Consider the following 21,141-nt stretch of genomic DNA (forward strand, 5'->3'; position numbering starts at 1 on the left):
AAGGAATTCTTAGGAGAGGTGTCTATACAAGCAAGAAAAGAGCTGTTTGGAAGCAAGCTGTGCCAAATTCATATAATGTCATAGGAGGGATTTAAAGTGGGAAAGAGGCAGGCAGATATTTCCACCACCTGCAATTCCCCCTCTCATGAAACTGGTTTTCCCCCAGCTGTTTTTTCCTTGCAGTGCTTGCTTGGTCTCAAAGCCTCTTCGGGGAGTGGCATGGCAGAGTAAAACAGCTGGGGAGCAACACTGGAAGGGTGTATTTCACTCTGTTTGATGCTGCTTCTCTTAAGTTACCCCACCCTGCTTTATATGAATTTGGTAGCAACCAGTTCTAACACACAGGGCTGCTGCTATCAACTGTACTTAGCCCCTGTGGCCTAGTTTTCACTGCTCAATAAATCTGGATTATAGTACTTCTGGCTGCAAGTGGGGTTCCGATCATGTGTGAATGCTCCTCCAAATAAAATAGAACACTAGATTTCTCCCTAACACATTAGTTTTCTGTATGCAACCATGTTTTTGTATGGAGGAGCATTGAATGATGAGCCCCCAGTTGCAGCCTGAAGTGGTGCAGCCCACATGCAGGTTTATTACGTACGTGCTAAAACAGGCGTCTGAAATAACTTCCATTCCACATGTTTCAGGCCAGGTTTACCTGTACTCTATTTCTTCTGCCATCTCTTTATCTTCAAAAAAAAGTTTTTCCCCCGAGGTCTAAAACCACCTATATCCAAAAGTCCATTTGAAGAATCATGGAGCTTTGGGATATTTAATTTGCTCTGCTTCCTTCTGTTGTTTCCAGGCACCATGCTATGTGTGAGACAGAAACCATGTTGTGAATATACGCTAGTATTCTTTAATATTTCTCTGGTTTATTTGGTGCTGTGCATGAAGTGGCGGCATTGCCGAAGAACCCTTGTGGTCCTCCAAGCTACAAAATGAGTCAATTAGTCGGACTTTTTTTTTAAAAAAAGCTCTTTTCAGGGGTGGGTGGGTCTGAGGGTGGAAAGGGGGTACAACAGATTATAGTGGGGACTGGTGCATTAAGTAACCAAAGGTTTGCGGCTTTACTCTTTTTTAAAAAACAGTAAATGAATTGCATTAGGAGATTACTAGGCAGGGCCAGTGTTAAGTTTTTTGCCTGCTCTGAATTTCTGAACAAGGGGTGGCATGTAGATTCTTCCCATCCTTTGGGGATGACATTTATTGAGGTCTGTGACTTTTCAGGGAGAAAGAAGGGAATGAGGAAAGAGCAGGACAAGAAGTGGGTCTACAACTGTAACCCTCTCACCACCATCACCACCCCTTCTGTCCTGGGGAAGCCCTCTTAACAGACAAAAATAAAACAGATTTGCCTTTGGTCTTCCAGCTCCAGAATGTCTTTGCTTGAAACTTTTTTGCTGGTTATTCTGCGCATGTTTTGATAATGTGACTTATGAGAATATACTATAAATATATATATATACCATATATATAAATATATATATGTACCTATAAATATAGATATGAAAATTATATGGCGTTTATGCCTGGTTGTGGTTAACATCCACTGAGGAAGAGGGAACATTGCCTGAAAGGGCATGTAAGGACCTCATGAAGTTATTGTTATTAAACAGCACGTGGTTTTGCCATTGTGGTTGGTGGAAGTGAGTTTTATTTCTATGGGGAGGTTTTACCAGATGCATTGTGTGTATTCAGAAAAGGAAGTCCAAGTGAACTGGAAAAAAGACAGAAAATATGGCTGGGTTGAAAAAGCATCAAAGATATACCCCCTCCCCTCCACAAAGCGTCTCATTTTGTGAAAGCAAAGCATCATTTTTCTCCACTGAGTTAGAAATGACACTGTGGCATACACAACATTCCCAGTTAGTGTGTAGCACTACCTTTTTGACTTGCAGAACAGTAGCCATCTCTGGGCCAAACTGAACATTACTGTAAATACCCAGTTGCCACTGAAAATGGCAGCCATGAATCTAGATCTCCCCCCCCCAGTGTCTTAGTAAACTTGCCTCAGGTCATGATGTGCCGACATTCCACATTTTCTTGCCAGTAATAGCCATTCATGAGGGTGGGAAGGATACCTAGGAAGTAATAATTCATAACCTGAGGTAAAGTCTACTAGATTTTATGGAGGGAGAGGCTGGGAAGTAGATACATGGCTGCCATTTGTGGCGGCAAATACGTTTACAGCAGGCTTCCCCAAGCTGGTGCCCTCCAGTTGTTTTGGACTACGAATCCCATCAGCTCCAGCCAGTACAGCTGCAAGGCACCAATTTTGGAAAGGCTGATTTACAGTGATGTCTATTTGGGACCTTAGGCTATACTTTTACATTGGTATAGTTCCTAAATAGCTAAAAGACACAGTAACTTTAGGCAGGTGGCTCTGTATATTTTAAAATAAGACACAGTTTAACATGCTGTTTAATTTTAAATACACTGTTGATATCTTAAAAGATTTTTTTTTTTTGCTCCCCCCTCCATTTCCTCTATGGAGATGATGCTCAGACACCACCAGATACAAGTGAAAGGTAATATGGCCTGTTGCCAGAAGGCAGCCCTTTGAGAATGGAGCTTCCAGCCTGGGCCTACCAGCCTTGTAGCTTCCTTACCCTCTCCCCACCCCCATACTGGCTTAGAATGGAGCACCTTTACATTCACATTAAAAAAAAAGGAAACATTAGGGATGGGGGAAATCCATGGAAGAATGGAGAATGACCCAGAAGAGAAGGGGTACAGTTTCAAGGACCGTGTTAAACAGATCAAGAGCGAGATAACAGGAAGTAGCAACTTCCAAGAAATACAGTTCTGCTGCATACTAACCAATGTCTCTGCAGTCCATGAAGATACTTCCTGCCAGACATGCGAGCAAGATAATTATCAGAAGAATTTATCCAACCAACTCCCTGAAGAATGCCTTGACAGGTACTGGATTTTGTTTGTTTGGTAATATGGTATTAATGCCACCTGTTGAGATTCTTGGTCTAGAAACCAGTAGCCTAACACAAAAGCTAAGGTTACACCCCAGACCCTACAAAACTTGTGTAGTGTATAGGGAAGATGCTTATTAATGCTCACACAACATAAGAGTGAAAAAATTTAATTAGTAACATACATAATGTTCTTGCTATAACAAATGTTTAAATCCTGATTTATACCTAGTTATCAACCTGTGTCCGGGCTGTACTACTTCACACTGCAAGAAAGGGTGCTAATATCTCCATGAAATCTGAATACGGATGTGTATTCAGTCCTTTGAACCCTCCCTCCCTCCCTCCCTCCCACTGCCTGAAGTGGTGAAACACAGACATGGGATGTACCACCTATGAAACCTAAGGCCACAGTCTGTTCTTAAAAAAAAGGGGGGGGCAAGTGCTGTCACTGTATATGTGCCTTACATTTCTATTAATTTTTTTATGTTTCGTTGTAACGTGGCTGTATATTTTGGTAATGTTTATTTAATGGATTTGTATGCTGCCCTTCACTATATCCAGGATTACTCACATCAATATTGTTGGGCTAAGCCAAAATTATTGCTATTCCCCAAGGTGCATGCATGTGCAATTGCTGAATGTCTTCAGTTCCACAACCTGATGAATGGGAGCCTGGAAAAGTTCTCAGAATTCCTACAGGATTCAGTGATTGAGATGCTAGCCTAACTCACTGAGATAGTAACTCTGCGTCTGGGCTGTAGCACTTCAGAATGCAACTGGCAGAGTGGTGGGGGTGCTCAACCGAATGACTGAATACTCAAAAAACCTCAAAGGGTTAGCATGTCAGAAACCACTTCCCTGACATTTAGTTTGGTATGTGAGAGGAACTTCTGGATGGATGAACATTCAAACGTGAACTTCCATGTGCAGACTAAAATGCTACATCCCAGATGTAGGCTTACTACTTCAAGACTTAGGCTTCTAAGGGCAAATTTGCAGGATGCTAAGGGTAGAAATATGTGCAGACATGTAGGCTACAGCCTGAATGGCAGACAACAGCTGCAGTAGAAGAAAAGTGGTTTATGCTTTTGACTGACTATGCCATGTTTATCACTTGGCAGGGTCTGCACACTGTTTGTCTTCCATGTCCACACTTGAAATAACAGCCTTTCCAGAGCATTGAAATGCATACAGGTGACAGAAATAAAATAACTGTGTTCTGTAACTGTAGACAACTCCATTTTTGTTCAAAAAATGCCAACCCCTTTCCCAGAGATTTTGGAATCAGAACGGTCTAGTCATGAAATGTGTCACTTTTAAAATATCCAAGGTAATGAATTCTGAAAAATCACCACCCCTTTGGGATGTACTCATAAGCATTAATACGTCAGAATCTTCATTCCACGCACCCTTTTAAGGACACTGAATCAGTTGTCAAAAGGCTGATTAAACCATGCTAAAGATGCAGCCGTTAATCCTACGCATATGCCCTCAGGCGTGGCCACTTGGGGATTTTGTCTTTCATTGAATATGCTGATCCAGTACATGCAATTGCCGCAAGCTCCCTGAGAATGGATGTGATGCCCTTAAAACAGAAGAAGGGAATTGCAGGGAGAGTGAGAATGGTTACGCAAAAGAAAAACTCTGTTCAATCCCTGATAGGGTTGGAGGAGGTATGCATCTGGTGTGAAGCTAAAGTACCAACCTCAGCACAAAAAGGATTACCGCAACCTTCCCCCTAGCAGGGCTAACAACTACAAGACAGACAGGAACTCGGTAAGGCTTTTCAATAGTATACAGGAGGAGAGCTACACTTACTTAATTTCTGAGTGACACACAGCTGTCAAAAGCATAGTTGACCAAACATACCCCAAGATGGCATTCCTGAGCCCAAATTTCCATCACTTGAGCATATTTGTACATGTTCTTTCCAGTGTTCTCTCCATACGTATGATTCTTTTGGCCTGGTTATTTCTTCTTGTAATAATTTCATTTTTAATTCCCCAAGGAACTGTCCAAAAGGGTGGAAGAATTCTAAAAACCCTTGTTGTTGTTGTTATATGCCTTCAAGTCAGCTACGACTTATGGCGACCCTATGAATCAGCGATCTCCAACAGAATCTGTCATGAACAACCTTGTTCAGATCTTGTAAGTTCAGGTCTGTGGCTTCCTTTATGGAATCAATCCCATTTTGGCAATTTCACATAGGCAGGGCTATGTTTGCAGGCCAGACTCTTTCCTCTTCCAGGTGCGTGAAGAAAAAGGCCAATACTGGTGCTTATCTCTATGTGGTAAGCCAAATCTTGCTCAGGAGAGTAGAAGCTTGAATAACAGATATCTGTTCTGAATGTGATTGAGGAGCTTGGGGAAGCTGTATGGGGGCATTAGGGGTTGAGTATAGGGATGAGAAAATTTGTTTCAGTTTGCATTTGAAGGTGAACTATGTAATTCGCACTTTCCAAAACCATATACATTGAAATTCACACTTCTCCAAATTTTGCAATGCAGTTCTCCAGCCAAGTAATGTGTACAAAAATGCATATATTAGGGCAAAATGTGAATAAAATGCATATAATCATGAAACCAACATACAAAAATGCATTATATTAGGTAAAATTGCATACAAAAATGTGTATACTAGGAGAAATTCACACCAAAATGCTGATGAATTTTCATGAGGACTTTAAATTATTTTTCTGCAAACTTGTGGAAATGTTGAGAACTGAATTTAAGACTGGAAAAATTAGAAACGGAGAGAAATCAAAACTGACAGATTCTTGAGAAGCAAGGGATCTGGACTGCATGATTGGAGGACATTGCTGTGGCTTCAGGGGAGACTAAACTAGGTTTGCAAAGGCAAGCACCTTTCTCTGCTTTGGATACTATATGGGGCATATGTACATGACACACTTAAACTGGATTAACAGTCGTTCTTTCTCCCTTAAGAAGCGTAGTTGTTAAAATGATGGTAGACTATTCATAATAGAACGGTCAGTACCTCACCAAACATTAGACCTTTGGGAGAAGCCATGGCTGTTAAACTGGTACAAAGCCTACATACAATTGTAATGTAGATGTTCTCTTAGAAGCATCAGCTCCTCTTTGTGTCCCTGCTTGTTGCCTCTCATGCAACGTCCATTTCTTCACAGGATTCCTAGTGTTTAATACAATTGCTTTGCATATATGTCTATTGTGCCAGGATAAAAACAAACTTTTAAGACCTAGGCTATGTATATTTGCACAATCAATGACGACTTCAGACATCCCCTTTACGGTTTCGCCATTTCGCTCATCGCCTTCAGATAAACAGTAGCGCCCTAAACCAGCTAGGAGCATTATGTTTGCCAGAGAAGACTTCTGCATGCATCTCCCTAGCTGGGTGGGGAAATCATGTATTGCAATGTAGCGTACGTGTTCCTTGCTCTAATCCAGTAGCCGAGGCTGCACATGTAGAGTGGTGGTGGTGGGGGAATCCTGCCTATTGGCTAGCAAGAGGCTAGATTCATTCCTCTTCTTCCAGCAAATCAAATCAGGATTTTAAAGAGGTGCTCTATATTTCCTACAGTGTGGTCAGGGTGCTGAGTCTTTCCTTTATTTCATTTTCACACCTCAAGAGTCCCAGCCATCTCCAAGAAACATATAGAACAAGTGATAGAGCCTGAACAACTGCTTCGCTTCTTCTACCTTCTTTTTTCTTCAGTGGACGGAGCAGAGATACTATCCTCAATAAAGAATGAGCCCAATTTTTGCAACACCTCTCAACGCAAGCCCCACACATTAGTGGTAGATTTCAGTATAAGGAAGATTTCTGGGTGGGAATGGTGGATGAGGATGAATTTGGAAGGTGGCAGGGGGAAAAGGTGTGGCTTAAGGCTACAACCATGAGAGGAGATGGACTTGTGAGATGTACAAAGTGGCAATTTCATATCGGGGGAATGATGCTGGAGGAAAGGGCACTCTATAACAGTAAGCAATTCCTCATTCTGGATCTGTTCACAAACTGGGAATTTTCTACATCTGGACTGAGCCTGGATTAAATACTTCATCTCTCTCCTCTCCAAGTGAAGTGTTTCATGAAACAAGGTGAGGAAAATGGCAATGGCCATGTCATGCTTAGAAGAAGGGAAGTGGAGAAAGGGGGGCAGGCTTATCTGAAGAGAAACTGCTGGACAGTGTGCAATGAACATCTCCCCACAGGGGATGGGGCCCTATGGAATGCCTCACACACACTTACCATAGTCATCAAAATACACCCCACCCATTGGCACTGGCAGGTGGAAGAGTCAGCCCACGCAGCCACAGCTCTCCAGTGTGGATTACCACCCCTTAGTGCAAGAGAAGCTGGCCACAGGCCTCTTTGGAAAGCAAGTGTGGCAGGAGTAGCTTGGCAAAGAAGTGAGATGGACCCCCTCCTCTCTGTACAATTATAGTGGCACATCATCGTCATCTTCCTCAGACAGGTCTGTGGAGCGTAGGTTGAGGTCCTTGAGGATGTCTGAGATGTTCTCAGCAGCTGGGCCAGAAAGCTCCATTTCCTCCAGGTCCATATCAGCAACTGAGGCACAGCACATCCCCTTCCCTTCATTGGGCATGGGAGAAGGTTGTGGAAAGGGAGAGCTAGGGGCCACTGAGCTCTCTGTCCCCGAGTCTGCTGTGGTTTCACTGGGTGCTGCATCACCGTCCTGTTTGCTCCACATCTGTGCAGCCCATTTAGACTGCTCCTTGCTGCTTGAGGTCTGGGTAGCGTCCCGGAAGCTCGCAAGGGGAGGACGAAGGTGAACACCTGAGCATGTGGAGCCCTCAATCGCTTTCTGGAGCTGAGAGATTTGGAGACAGGGAGTTAACAGAGGAGCTGATCAGGTGCACTACCACCAACAAAGAAAGAACTATTTCTGTAGTAAGTAATTCAGGAGACGTGAGAGATTCCACCACAATGTTCATTCTGCTCCTGATCCCTTCTGAGGGGAAAAATGACTATAAATGAGTCCACTTTGAGTCAAGGGGTGAGAAAATATCCATGCAAAGGATGCAGAATCTCAGTTGATAGAATCTCAATGGAAATATTCTTGGGGCATCTCTAAACCACAGATTTAAGTGGTTTAAAGAGCCTTTCTGTCATCCCAGGGAACCCTGAGAAAGACAGTTCTATGTGGAGCCTCCAGCCTAACAAAATATCCTCAGCACTGTCCACTAAGCTAAAGTTTCCATGATTCTTTGTAGAGTGAAACTGGTACAAAACCAAGTTTGTAATAATGATATGCCCCAGTCAATAATCTGCCGCCTAATTTCTCTAATTAAGTGGGAGGGGCATCTAGTCTGGCTTGATGAAGTAGGAATAGGCTAGAGACAGACTTTCCCTTCCCATCCCCAGAAAGTTGACGGGGGTTGAAAGAGGGATTACAGCTTCTCCTCTGATAAACAGGGTTTGCAGGTTTCGGCATTGTTTCAAAATCCTGCAAAAACTTTGGCCACAGCAATGAAATAAAAGTTTGTATACAGGTAGGGCAAGACTACCTTTATCATGCCGTTTTTAATTATCTCTATTTATCTCTCTTGAACCATAGTGGGTAAAACTGTTGAAACTTTTACCCCTCTAGGCAAAATCCACCAGGCTAAAATACACTGAACATTTGAGTCAGATCAAAGAAGTACGAAGGTAGCAAAGTTAAATTTACCTCTTCCAGGGCGATCACACCTCTTAGCTTCCCCATACTAGTTACATAAGCATGGCTGAGTCCCAGCAATGAGAACAAAGTATGTGTCTGTGAGAGTGGAGAGATAAGACAGTTTCCATCAATAAGAAAAGCAGATAAGCCAATCATTGTAGACTCATGGAGAATCTCAATGAGACTTGTGGTGGATTTTGTTGCACCCTAGTCAAGAAGAGAAAATCCAGCAAAGCCCAGCTACAAAAACTTCATTCCTTGGATCTGAATAGTTAGTGGTAGGGATCCCACCTACCCAGTACACTGTAATGTTTTGCTGGTATTGAGAATATGGATGGGGGAGAAATTTGATTCAGTTCACACTTAAAGCTGAATCTATCAAATTCATATTGTCTGAAACAGTATGAGAATTGAAACACAGCTATCCTTTGAAATTCGCGTTTATCTTAATTTTGCGCTGCAGTTGTCCAATCAAACATTGTTTATAAAAATGCATATATTAGGGGGAAATTTGTATAAAAATTAATATATAAATGAAAACAACCCAAAATGCATTATATTAGGAGAAATTGATTGCAAAAATGTGTACATTAGAGAAAACTGCATACAAAGAATGTGTGTGTTAGGAGAAATTTGCACAAATGCTGAAGAAGTTTCATGAGGATTTTTGCTGCAGAAATGTGAAGAACTGAATTTAATATTGGGAAAAATGAGAAACTGAGAGAACCAATATTGACAGATCCTTCCATCCCTAATTGAGAAGCTAATATTATTATTTATTAAATATATATCCCACCCTTCCTCCCAGTAGGAGCCCAGGATAGCAAACAAAAACACTAAAATATCATAAAAACAGATGTTAAAATATATTAAAACAAAACATCTTTTTAAAAAAGCTTTAAAAACATCTTAAAAGCAATTCCAACACAGACACAGACTGGAATAAGGTCTCTACTTAAAAGGCTTGTTGAAAGACGAAGGTACCAAAAAGATAACAGAGATAGCGCCTGTCTAATATTTAAGGAGAGGAAATTCCAAAGGGTAGGTGCCACTACACTGAAGGTCCACTTCCTATGTTGGGTGGAACGGACCTCCTGATAAGATGGTATCTGCAGAAGGCCCTCACCTGCAGAGTGTAGTGGTCAACTAGCTATATAAGGGATAAGACAATCAGGTATCCTGATCCCAAGCTGCATAGGGCTTTGTACACCAAAACTAGAACCTTGAACTTAGCCTGGTAGCTAATGGTCAGCCAGTGCAATTCTTTCAGCAGCGGGGTTACATGTTAGTGATAACCTGCCCCAGTGAGCAATCGCACCACTGCATTTTGCACCAGCTGCTGCTTCCACACCAACCTCAAGGACAGTCCCACATAGAGCGCATTACAGTAATCCAACCTGGAGGTTACCAGTACATAGACAATAGTGGTCAGGCTATCCTGGTCCAGAAACGGCCGCAGATGTCTTACCAGCTGAAGCTGGTAAAAGGCACCCCTAGCCACTGAGGTCACCTGGACCTCTAGCAACAAAGACGGATCCAGGAGTACCCCCAGACTATGAACCTGCTCTTTCAGAGGGAGTACAACCCCATCCAAAGCAGGCAACTGACCAATTATCCAAACTCAGGAACCACCAACCCACAGTTCCTCTGTCTCGCTAGGATTCAGACTCAGTTTACTGGCCCTCGTCCAGCCCACCACCAAATCCAGGCATGGATGGCCTTTCCCAGTTTAGATGTTACAGAGAAATAGAGCTGGGTATCATCAGTGTACTGCTGACACCTCGCTCTAAATCTCCTAATGATCACTCCCAAGGACTTCATATAGATGTTAAACAGCTTCGGGGACAAGATGGTAAGAATAACAGGGTCGCACTCCCCCTGTCCTTCTCCCGATAAAGGTCATCCATCGGATAACCAAGGCCGATTCAACCCAATAACTAGGCCTGAACTCAGATTGATATGAAGTATAACAGCGAATATACACATGGACATCGCCAAATGGTCAATATAGGAATCAAATTGATCATATGATTGGTAGCAGAAGGTGGAGAAGTTCCATACTTTCTGCAAAAACGACCAGGAGCAGACTGCGGTACAGATCATGAACTGGTCATATCGAAAATCAGAGTATAGCTAAAGAAGACCAACAAAGCAATCATAATGCCAAAATACAATTTAAATAACATCCCAGAAGCATATAAAGATCAAATAAGGAACAGGTTTGAGGCTTTCAACTTAGTTGACAGAGAACCAGAAGAACTATGGAGTGAAGTCAGAGACATTATCAGAGAAGAATGCAAGAAGACAATAAATACCTCTAGTTAAAAGGAGAGAAAGACCCCAATGGATGACTGAAGAAACTCTTAAAATGGTTAAAGAGACAAGGAGAGCAAAAGCAAAAGGAGATAGAAACACAGTCAGAACCCTAAATGCAACAATACAGCGACTAATACGCAGGGACAAAGAGAACTATTACAATAGTTACTGTATAGAAATAGAAGAGGACAACAAAAAGGGTAGAACAAGAGCCCTGTTCCAAAAGATTAGAGAAATGAAAGGGAAATTTAAACCAAGGGTAGGGATGTTGAATAATCAACAGAGGAATACACTGAATGACCAAGATGAAATAAAAGGAAGATGGAAGCAATACACTGAAGAACTCTATAAAACAGATGCCAGGATGACAGATTCATTCATGGAGGAACCATATGATGAAGAACCAGAAATTTTAGAATGCGAGGTGAAAGCTGCTCTTAAAATACTTGGAAGAACCAAATCACCAGGAATAGATGGCATACCAATAGAGTTGCTACAAGCTGCTGAGACTGAATCAGTCCAAATTTTGACTAAAATCTATCAAGAAATATGGAAAACTAAACAATGGCCCACAGACTGGAAGTGTTCCATATAAATCCCAATTCCAAAGAAAGGGGATCCCAGGGAATGCAGTAATTAGAGAACTATTGCCTTAATATCCCATGCAAGTAAAGTAATGCTCAAGATTCTACAACAAAGGCTCTTACCATATATGGAGCGAGAAATGCCAGACGTCCAAGCTGGATTTAGAAAAGGAAGAGGCATCAGAGATCATATCGCAAACATGCGTTGGATAATGGAACAGACCAAGGAATTTCAGAAGAAAATCACCCTGTGCTTTATAGATTACAGCAAAGCCTTTGACTGTGTAGATCATGAAAAACTATGGAATGCTTTAAAAGAAATGGGGGTGCCACAGCATCTGATTGTCCTGATGCGCAACCTATACTCTGGAAAGGGTGTGAGATAGGGGTGTATCTTATCACCCTATTTATTTAATCTATACACAGAACATATCATACGGAAAGCAGGATTGGACCAAGAAGAAGGAGGTATGAAAATTGGAGGGAGAAATATCCATAATTTAAGATATGCAGACGATACCATACTACTAGCAGAAACCAGTAATGATTTGAAACGAATGCTGATGAAAGTTAAACAGGAAAGCACAAAAGTGGGACTACAGCTGAACGTCAAAAAAACTAAAGTAATGACAACAGAATATTTATGCAACTTTACAGTTGACAATGAGGACATTGAACATGTCAAGGATTATCAATATCTTGGCACAATCATTGACCAAGATGGAGACAATAGTCAAGAAATCAGAAGAAGGCTAGGACTGGGGAGGGCAGCTGTGAGAGAACTAGAAAAGGTCCTCAAATGTAAAGATGTGTCACTGAACACTAAAGTCAGGATCATTCAGACCATGGTATTTCCGATCTCTATGTATGGATGTGAAAGTTGGACAGTGAAAAAAGCTGATAAGAGAAAAATCAACACATTTGAAATGTGGTGTTGGAGGAGAGCTTTGCGGATACCATGGACTGCAAAAAAGACAAATAATTGGGTGTTAGAACAAATTAAACCAGAACTGTCACTAGAAGCTAAAATGATGAAACTGAGGTTATCATACTTTGGACACATCAGGAAAAGACATGATTCACTAGAAAAGACCATAATGCTGGGAAAAACAGAAGCGCATAGAAAAAGAGGAAGACCAAACAAGATGGATTGATTCCATAAAGGAAGCCCCAGACCTGAACTTACAAGATCTGAACAGGGTGGTTCATGACAGATGCTCTTGGAGGTCACTGATTCATAGGGTCGCCATAAGTTGTAGTCGACTTGGAGGCACATAGCAACAACAATAACAGCGAATGCAGCATAAATGCTATAACTATAGAAAATGATCCTTAGATTATGTTTTTGCCTGAATAAATTTGATGATCATTTCTGTGCAACATGTGATCCACCAAGCTAAACCAGCCCACCACCAAGTGTATTGGCCTGCCAGATGCTTGACAACCTCTTGTTTTTCCCCAATTCCGGGTAGGCAAGAAAAACAGACAGTTGGTGTCATATGTATGCCTGTCACCCAATAAAAATAATCTTAGTCGATCGCATAAGTTTTAATTGATTAAATTGCAGAACAGTGCATATGTATAAACAATTGGTCTGAAGGAAAAGAACAAGCTCTCTCTGGTTTTAGATATGGCCACCACATATTTTAGCAGGCACCCTCTTAGAAGAGGCAGAAGCATTCCCTCTTGTGAAACAGGGAAGGGGGGATGCTTTGTTTAAGGTGAAGCCTACTACCCATATTTTGTATGTACTTATATATACTTTTAAAAATTGTTCCTTAATTAATCAGGAACACCTTTTTAATCTATTAAAAGATTTTGAACTGATTAATCAACTAAATATTGCCACTCTATTTAGACATTGTGCTGAATCTACATTTAATGGTGTTGCATGTTCAGAAAAGGCATTTGTGCTGCGACCTGAATCACCTTGAGTTACAGTTGAGACAGCACCACCTTGAGGATTAATGAGTCAGAATGACTCTCAACAATTTCTCAACACTGTTCTGTAGATGTATTCTCTGCAGGAGTGTTAAGAGTGGCTACAGCGGACACAAGTGGCTTGCTTCTTGGAATTAACTTCTTGGAAATGAACTTTTGCACCTGGTGTCAAGCTTTTCTAAAGAAGTGTCACCCTTTGTAAGGGTAGATTTTGTAACAATAGTGTGAATTTAAGGATTCTATAGGACATTAGGGAGACAGGATTTGTATGAGAAGTTCTAATGAGAAACTGAAAGTAGTTTCAATGCTGGAATCTATTCTTTCTTTTTATTTCGCCTGCCTCTTATTCACAAATATTATTCATTTATTTATTTATTTTATTTATGTCCTGCCCTTCCTGCCAGTAAGAGCCAAAAAAAGCACAAAACACTCTAAAACATCATAAAAACAGCCTTTAAAATATACTACAACAAAACATCCTTACAAACTTATTAAAACAAAACATCTTTAAAAATATCTTTTAAAAAAAGCTTTAAAACATCTTAGAAAGCAGTCCTAACACAGACGCAGTTGGGATAAGGTCTCCACTTAAAAGGCTTGTTGAAAAAGTAAGGTCTCCAGTAGGCGCTGAAAAGATAACAGAGATGGCACCTAATATTTAAGGGGAGGGAACTCCAAAGGGTAGGTGCCACTGCACTAAAAGTCTGCTTCCTATGTTGTGCAGAACGGACCTGATAAGATGGTAACTGCAGGAGGCCCTCATCTGCACAGATGGATCCAGGAGCACCCCCGGGCTATGGACCTGCTCTTTCAGAGGGAGTACGACCCCATCCAAAGCAGGTAACTGACCAATTATCCAAACTCGGGAACCACAAACTACAGTCTTGTCTTGCTAGGATTCAGAGTCAGTTTATTGGCCCTCATTCAGCCCACCACCAAGTTGAGGCAGCAGTGCAGGGCTTGCATGGCCTCTCCCTATTCAGATGTTACAGAGAAACAGAGGTGGGTATCATCAGCACACTGCTGACACCTTGCCCCAAAGCTCCTGATGACTGCTCTCAAGGGCTTCATATAGATGTTAAACACAAATGTGTGTTTAATAAGACCTGCACTGGAAGCTGGTCTGCTAGGGGTACTGGGGCACAGTCTCCTCAGTGGGAATGTCAAGCAATTGTTAAAAATACCCCCCCAAAAATCTCAAAGCCACACATTATTTCCTGTCCCACACACATTTGATACTTCTAGTTGAACTCAGATAAGCTCTGCAGACATTTATGTCAACCTACTATTCTTTAGCCAATCAGCTTTGTGCATCACTAAACAGATCCTAATCTAAAAGTATAGGTATAGCAAAAAGATCTCTCACAGTACTACCTGGTTTCCAATCCTTCTAGGAAGGCTCTCACTCCATCTGTTGTTATGAGGCCTATCTAGCACAGCCACTATAGCAAATTAGGGAGGAGTCAGGACTCAAGAACAATTCCATGTGGTAGCCTTAGATTATATCAGAAGTGTACATTGATTCTTAACAGCTTAGAGCTGTTTCCCGAAGGCCAAATCTTACAGGTAATCAAAGAGGCAACAGGGAGCGTTTCTTACTTTGAGGACCTTTTTTGTTTTGTTTAGTATATTTGTAACTTTGCTGCAGAGCAAGGAAGCGAACAACTGTGACTCTGTTTCTATAATAAATATCTATTTTTTACTTAATCATTTTGCATTTATTTTTGTGAACTGGGGTTGGACTCACGTGCCTTACAGGCCCCTTTGAACTCTACTATTCTATGATAATTAGGAGGAGAAATAGTGGATGACTTGTGTATGTCTTACAACAAATTCTGTACTAACCATTTTCCTGCATTCACTTATTAAAAGTTGCAGCAGCTACTGTGGGTGGGGCAAGGTGGGGCAGGTTGATCTGAGTCACATGCAGTTCCAGAGTATTTCCACAAAAGGTGTGTGGATCTGCTTCAAAAAAGTCCTTCCCCTAAGCTTAAGTTCAGAATATATTTAATGCAGAGGAATGAGGAAAATGCTGATGCTATTATTTATAGCTTGTTTTTTTGGTGGGTTTTGTCAGTGAACTTCTAAAATGAAAAGTTTGGGTTTTGTGCCCAAAACTTATCTAGACATATCTTATCTAGACTCCGCAATCTTCCCCAAACCCTAATTTTAGAAATAGCAGAGGCTGATTATTATTGGTCTGATGTGATGTACACCGCTCATGAGCAGAGATTATTCACATTTTCAGGACGGAGCCATGCATTGCAAATATACGCATGGCCCAGTCCTGAAAATGTGAATAATATATATTCTACTGAGCTCTAATGTGCTCTGGTTCAAATGAAATAATTGTGTTTTGTCTATTGGTTGGAATGCTTTGTTCTTTTAATTTAGAGAAAGAAGTATTTTGGATAATGAAAAGTTAAATTAATTTTAAAAGTGTGTGTGTGTTTAGTTTTTTGGCAATAGATGTGTAGGTATAATCAGTGCATGAATTAGAAAACTTATGTCATGTGGTATGGCTTTGCTTCTAAATAACAGGTGTAGAGTCAACTTTGTCTGAAAATCATACTTGTGATGCCTTACATGGAAGCTCTGCCCCTGTCCATACGTGTGCAGATAATAATTGAAATTATTTTTCGTGGCCCTCTGCACGTGTATAATGGCACACTTTCCTAAATAAGAGTTGTACAAGCCCTATTGGTGAAAAGGTTAAACGTTACAGCCCTGCAAAGTCAACATGCTACCAGCCCAGCCACTACTGGAGACTGGTGCTAACCCTTCCACTGCCACCTCATATTTGAAGCCCTCGCTGATGTGTCAGCTCTGGAAAGCAGCATTGCAAGGAGACATGGAGATGTGGTGAGTGGAAGGAGTGTGCTTGTGATGACAGGAAGATCTGACAGGGAGGAGAGAAAGAAAAGGAACTGGGGAAAGACCTCTAGGGGAGGCCTACAGAACTTGCAAATGCAGCCACCCATCAGGCATATTTGGCAGCCCACCAAGGTTTCAATAATCCTCTGGCTTGCCTGAAACTATTAAAGAGGGGAGTATTCTCAAATACCTAGCAGGCCACAGTAGATGCCTGGTGAGCTGTGTTCCACTTGGGAGGTTGTGTGGGTCCTGCTTATGCTAAGGATTGGTGTTGTGTTCCAGGGGAGGCAGGAGAACTGATGTGGCAAGGAGGCAGGAGCACAATGGTTTTGTGTGTAAAATCATGGCAAAGGTCCTACAAAAGGAGAGGCTGAGAACTCAGTCTTTGGCTGAATGTCTCTTGCAAATGTGAAAAGGCAGCACAAAGTAAGTCCAATCTCAGCAATTCTTGACTTACTGACTAGCTACACTACAGAGTATAGTTTTGACCAAGTACCATACAAAAGCGGACAAGTCTGGAAAGCAAGAGGAGGCAAGCAAGAGGATGGGAAGGTGGTGAAATATAGAGAGGGACAGTGCAGGCAAACTCACCTTGTGCAGGGACGTCCTCTCAACCAGCTGAAAGGGGGATGGGTCTATGCGGCAGCTGTCAAAGCATACTTCTTTCTCTAGTTCCTCCTGCTCCCAAGCTTCTATCTGACACAGCAAAGAAGCATTCACACAGACTTTGCTCGCCAACCTTTTCCCAGGCTGCCGCTGCTGTTGCCACTCTCACCCCGTGGATCATGTATGCTCTACCCTCCTTGGGCCATTCCGGACAGATTCCCCCAGCAGCCTTTCCTGCACCTAGTGCCCTGGGAGTGCTGCAGGCCCAGGGGAAGCTGGTACCTGTCTGGAGTCACTTCTGACAGGGATCGAGCTCCCTTTACTCCCTTGCTTGGAACTTGTCAGAAGAACCCTTTTCCCTCTTCCCAGCTCACCTTCTCCACAAAGCCTTTGTCTTAACGCATTAGTCCTCATCCCCTACTGAAACTATGGCTGCACACACACTATTCATTTTAAAGACTTTTTTCCCGTATGTGTAGCTGAACTGAATGCATTTCCTTCCCCTTGTACTTTCATCTCCATCTTCCTCCCTCGTCTAGATTAAACTTTAGGATGCAAGTTACTTGGCAACCGACAGGGAGCTGCTTATTGTTCATTCCTATGTAAAGCACAAAGGGTCCCATTTGCTGCTAATCTTCTGATGTGTTTCCCTGGCAATCCCATGATTGGCCCATGGCATCTCCTGACATGGATTTGATTGAGGATGTCGTCCTGGTCAATTCCCCCCACAGCTGTTGCCTAATATGCTCCCAAACACACCTCCTCTGGCTTCATTGGGTCTTCCAATTCTGCTGACTCCTGAGGGAAGCAGAAAAAAAGTTCCAAGATCAGATCAAGTCTAAAATCCACATCAGATTCTCAGGACAGAAGAAATTCAGTTCCTTCCTTAATAAGCCTGTTGTATTTAAAGCAGTGTATATTGTGGGATTCTGGGGGGTTTCTGCACAAAAGCAGTGCTGTACGGGGCACAGAATCAATCTTCCTGAGCAACTTAGTTTTAGTTTAAAAAAGAAAATAAAGTTCCTAGCCCTTAAGGATGTAAAGAGTAGCTTGAAAATATGTGGAACATGTCTGATGAATCTAAGAAACCACAATGATGATTTCAGTTGTTTGGGGTTAGGCAAAGTTTTGATAGCCAGCATAGCCTTATGTCCCCAGCACCAGCCCAACCAAGCAGGCAAGACAGATGGCTGACTGGGGCTGCAGAATTCCAGAAATGAATTCCAGGTTTATTGGAAAATCTCTCAAAAGAAGAAACACAATTCTCCCACCTACCCCAGATCCAACACGGTCTTCCTCCATACAAGAAAATGGATTATATATATTTTTAAAAATGCTGCCATGGGGAAAACATTCAAGACGGAAACACCATTTCCTGTAACCTCTTGCATGTATGTATTTGCTGCATTTCTGTACCACCTAACAGCATAGGGGCACAGTGGTGCCCTCTTGGTGGCAGTGGTGCTACATGTGGCAGGATGGGGCAAGGCAGCAGCAAGGTCAGGAGAGCGCCAGGTTGGCTGTTGCTGCCACCTCATCCCATCCTCACCCTGGCAAGTGCCTCCCACCACACACCACGTCTGCCACCCAATAAGCAAAATTCTCCAAGTAGTCTACAAAGTAAAGATTAAAATAATAAAATATAAGAATGTATCAGCATAATCTAATATTGCTCTAAACAATCACATAATAAAACGACAAAAGTCAGCAGAGAACAACAGCCGTGCAAAGATCTAAACATGAGCACATTTTTAAGACCAAAAATATTTTCACCTGGTGCCGAAAATACCACAGCATATTATAATATAGGTGCCAGGCAAGCTTCTCTGAGGAGGGCATTCCATGATTGAGGCACTAACACTGAAAAGGCCCTCTTTCTAGTAGCTAGCTGACTCACCTCACTTGATTGGTATACCAGAGAACGGCATCACAAGATTCTGTTAAGAGATATTGGAGGAGACTGTCCTCTAGGTAACCTGGCCTCAAGCCTTTAATTTCTAAAAAATATATTTTATTGGGTTCTTTGGAGGGGGGAGGTTCATATCAATACAACAAAAACAGTAACAACAAAAAAGCAAACTCAAATAAAACCAGAATAGGGGGAAGTGGGGAGAAGGAATAGAGTGGGTCAGCATTGGTAGGTTTTGCTCATTTTCAATATAGAGACGTCACAAAATACCTTTATATTCAGGTAGGGATAGAGTTCAGTATAGGCTTGCCATATAACCTGGTAAGTTCTGTGATATGTAGCAAATTCATGTATGGCAAGTGAGGAGAGGTCTTCTGTCCATTGATGGATTGTTGGACTGTGTTTACTTTTCCAGTGTTACATTTGGTGACAAACGGAGCATAACTAATCCACCTCTGCTGCCCTGGCCTAGAGTAAGCTTCTGTATCTTGTCCATAAACTTTAGTTCTACTTCCAGGACTAAAATGATAAAAACAATTACCTCTACCCCAAATTGAAAAACAGGACTGTACCATATCATGTGTGCCAAGGAGCCTTCTGTACCTTTGCACCACCCGCAATTGGAGGAGCACTTTTAACTGGGCCCAGAAATGGACTAGTCAGCCAGTGTCAATGAAAAAACACTGGTGTAATATGATCGTATCAGCCAGTCTCAGTTAACAAACTAGCTGCCGTGTTTTGGACTAACTGAAGTTTTGGGACTGTTTTCAAAGGCAACCCCCAATGGAATACATTAGGGTAATCCAAGTGAAAGGTTACCAGAGCATGGCCAACTGTGTACATCCAGTTTGGAGTAGGGGGCAGAGGTGAAATAAATCTGTATTGCTTTGCCACAGAATGAACACACACACATATGGATTCTACATAACCCAGGTGTTATCCCTGTCACTGGAGGAACTCTAGCCACATCAACAGCTACCTATTTTTGCAGCTATCATGAAGGATGGAATAAAATTTATGGCCTATATTTCAGTACATGGATTTGTTCCCATACACACTTCTGGAGCAATCAGTTCTTCATTGTAACACTCACTATACCACCTCTTTAGTTTCTCTTCCATTCTCAGTCCAATAAATGCTATTGTCATAATAAATGCCCTTCCAGACATAATTTCTATGGCACATTCAGGATGATTTGTGCTCATTATGCTATCAGGGCAGTCCTACATGATCCAGCATTCAATACTGTTTGTACTGCAAAGGTTTTGGAGTGGTCTCTTCCATCCATCCATGGTCAGTAAAATGAGTACCTGGTATATGCTGGGGGGTAAAGAAAGGCCGGGGACGGAACTGGCAATCCCACCCCATATATACGGTCTGCCTAGTAAACGTCGCAAGACGTCACCCTAAGAGTCGGAAACGACTCGCACTACAAGTGCGGGGACACCTTTACCTTTTACTTCCAATTTCCAATCAGTGCATATCCCGTAACATCGTGCTGAAATCCCATAATCTTTTATACCGTAAATGTTTGGGGTGTTGTTGTCCTGCTTTTGTTGTGTTTTAACCCCTCCAGACAGCAATAATGTGGTAACATTGGGGAAGCATCACAGAACAAACTAAAGCAGAATAAATCCACCACTAATGCACTCTTATTGTGTATAGAACATGTTGCAGGATACACCCGCAATAAATCCCCAGTCTGGAGGCCTTAGAGGCTATCAGCCCTCTTTCCAAAATTGGTTGGGCTCAGGGATCCTGCCTTCTTGGGTCCTCACCTGCTCAGTGGCTGTCTCTGGCTGAGGTGAAGGGTGGTAAAGGCACAGGAGCTGCCGCATCAGTCTCCTCAAGCGCCAGAATCTCCGACCTGTGAGAAAGCAGGAAAAAGTCAGAACAGTGGAAGGAATGTGTTGGCATTCCCTCTTCACAATCTGGAGAAGACTAAACAAATCAATTACGCAGCTACTGAATGCTAACTGGAGAGAGTACAGTCAATCCTCTTTGATTTCTGATGGGTTGTGGGGGAAGTGCATGGGCCGCAACAGACAGCTCTGGCAGATGCTCCCAATGATGGAACAATAAAGGGTGATTCACACAAGGGTGAATATCCCCTGATTAGTCAACACTTGATGGCTCATCATAACTGAATTTGTGAAAAGTGTTATTCTTGAGTTGATGCGAGATCATATAAATGTTCTGCTTCTGATGTTTCATCTATGATGGCTCATTCACATATGCAAGTTACCACCTGATGCTGCAGGCTGCATAAATCAGCATAAGTGATCAAGTGGGGTGAGAAATGGAATTGCTTA

The 21,141-nt window shown here is 42.1% G+C and overlaps 1 protein-coding gene across 5 annotated transcripts in view; it reads right to left on the reverse strand.

Moving 5' to 3' along the window:
* Positions 1 to 3,292: 3,292 nt before the first annotated feature.
* Positions 3,293 to 21,141, reverse strand: part of CLCN1 (chloride voltage-gated channel 1) — an 83,188-nt gene continuing 65,339 nt past the window's right edge. For 4 of the 5 annotated variants that reach the window (XM_061637759.1, XM_061637753.1, XM_061637760.1 and 1 more), the window contains exons 19-23: positions 20,608 to 20,696; positions 17,680 to 17,718; positions 16,906 to 17,010; positions 8,609 to 8,695; positions 3,293 to 7,750 (exon numbers count right to left, since the gene is read on the reverse strand). In XM_061637759.1, the coding sequence (XP_061493743.1) occupies positions 7,358 to 7,750; positions 8,609 to 8,695; positions 16,906 to 17,010; positions 17,680 to 17,718; positions 20,608 to 20,696 (713 nt within the window). In that variant the 3' untranslated portion in view covers positions 3,293 to 7,357. Of the gene's footprint in view, positions 7,751 to 8,608; positions 8,696 to 16,905; positions 17,011 to 17,679; positions 17,719 to 20,607; positions 20,697 to 21,141 lie in introns of those variants that run through there. The other variant, XM_061637761.1, reaches the window with a different exon arrangement.

Source organism: Rhineura floridana, chromosome 1 (genome assembly GCF_030035675.1).
Source record: "Rhineura floridana isolate rRhiFlo1 chromosome 1, rRhiFlo1.hap2, whole genome shotgun sequence".
In the NCBI taxonomy this organism is placed as follows: Eukaryota; Metazoa; Chordata; class Lepidosauria; order Squamata; family Rhineuridae; genus Rhineura; species Rhineura floridana.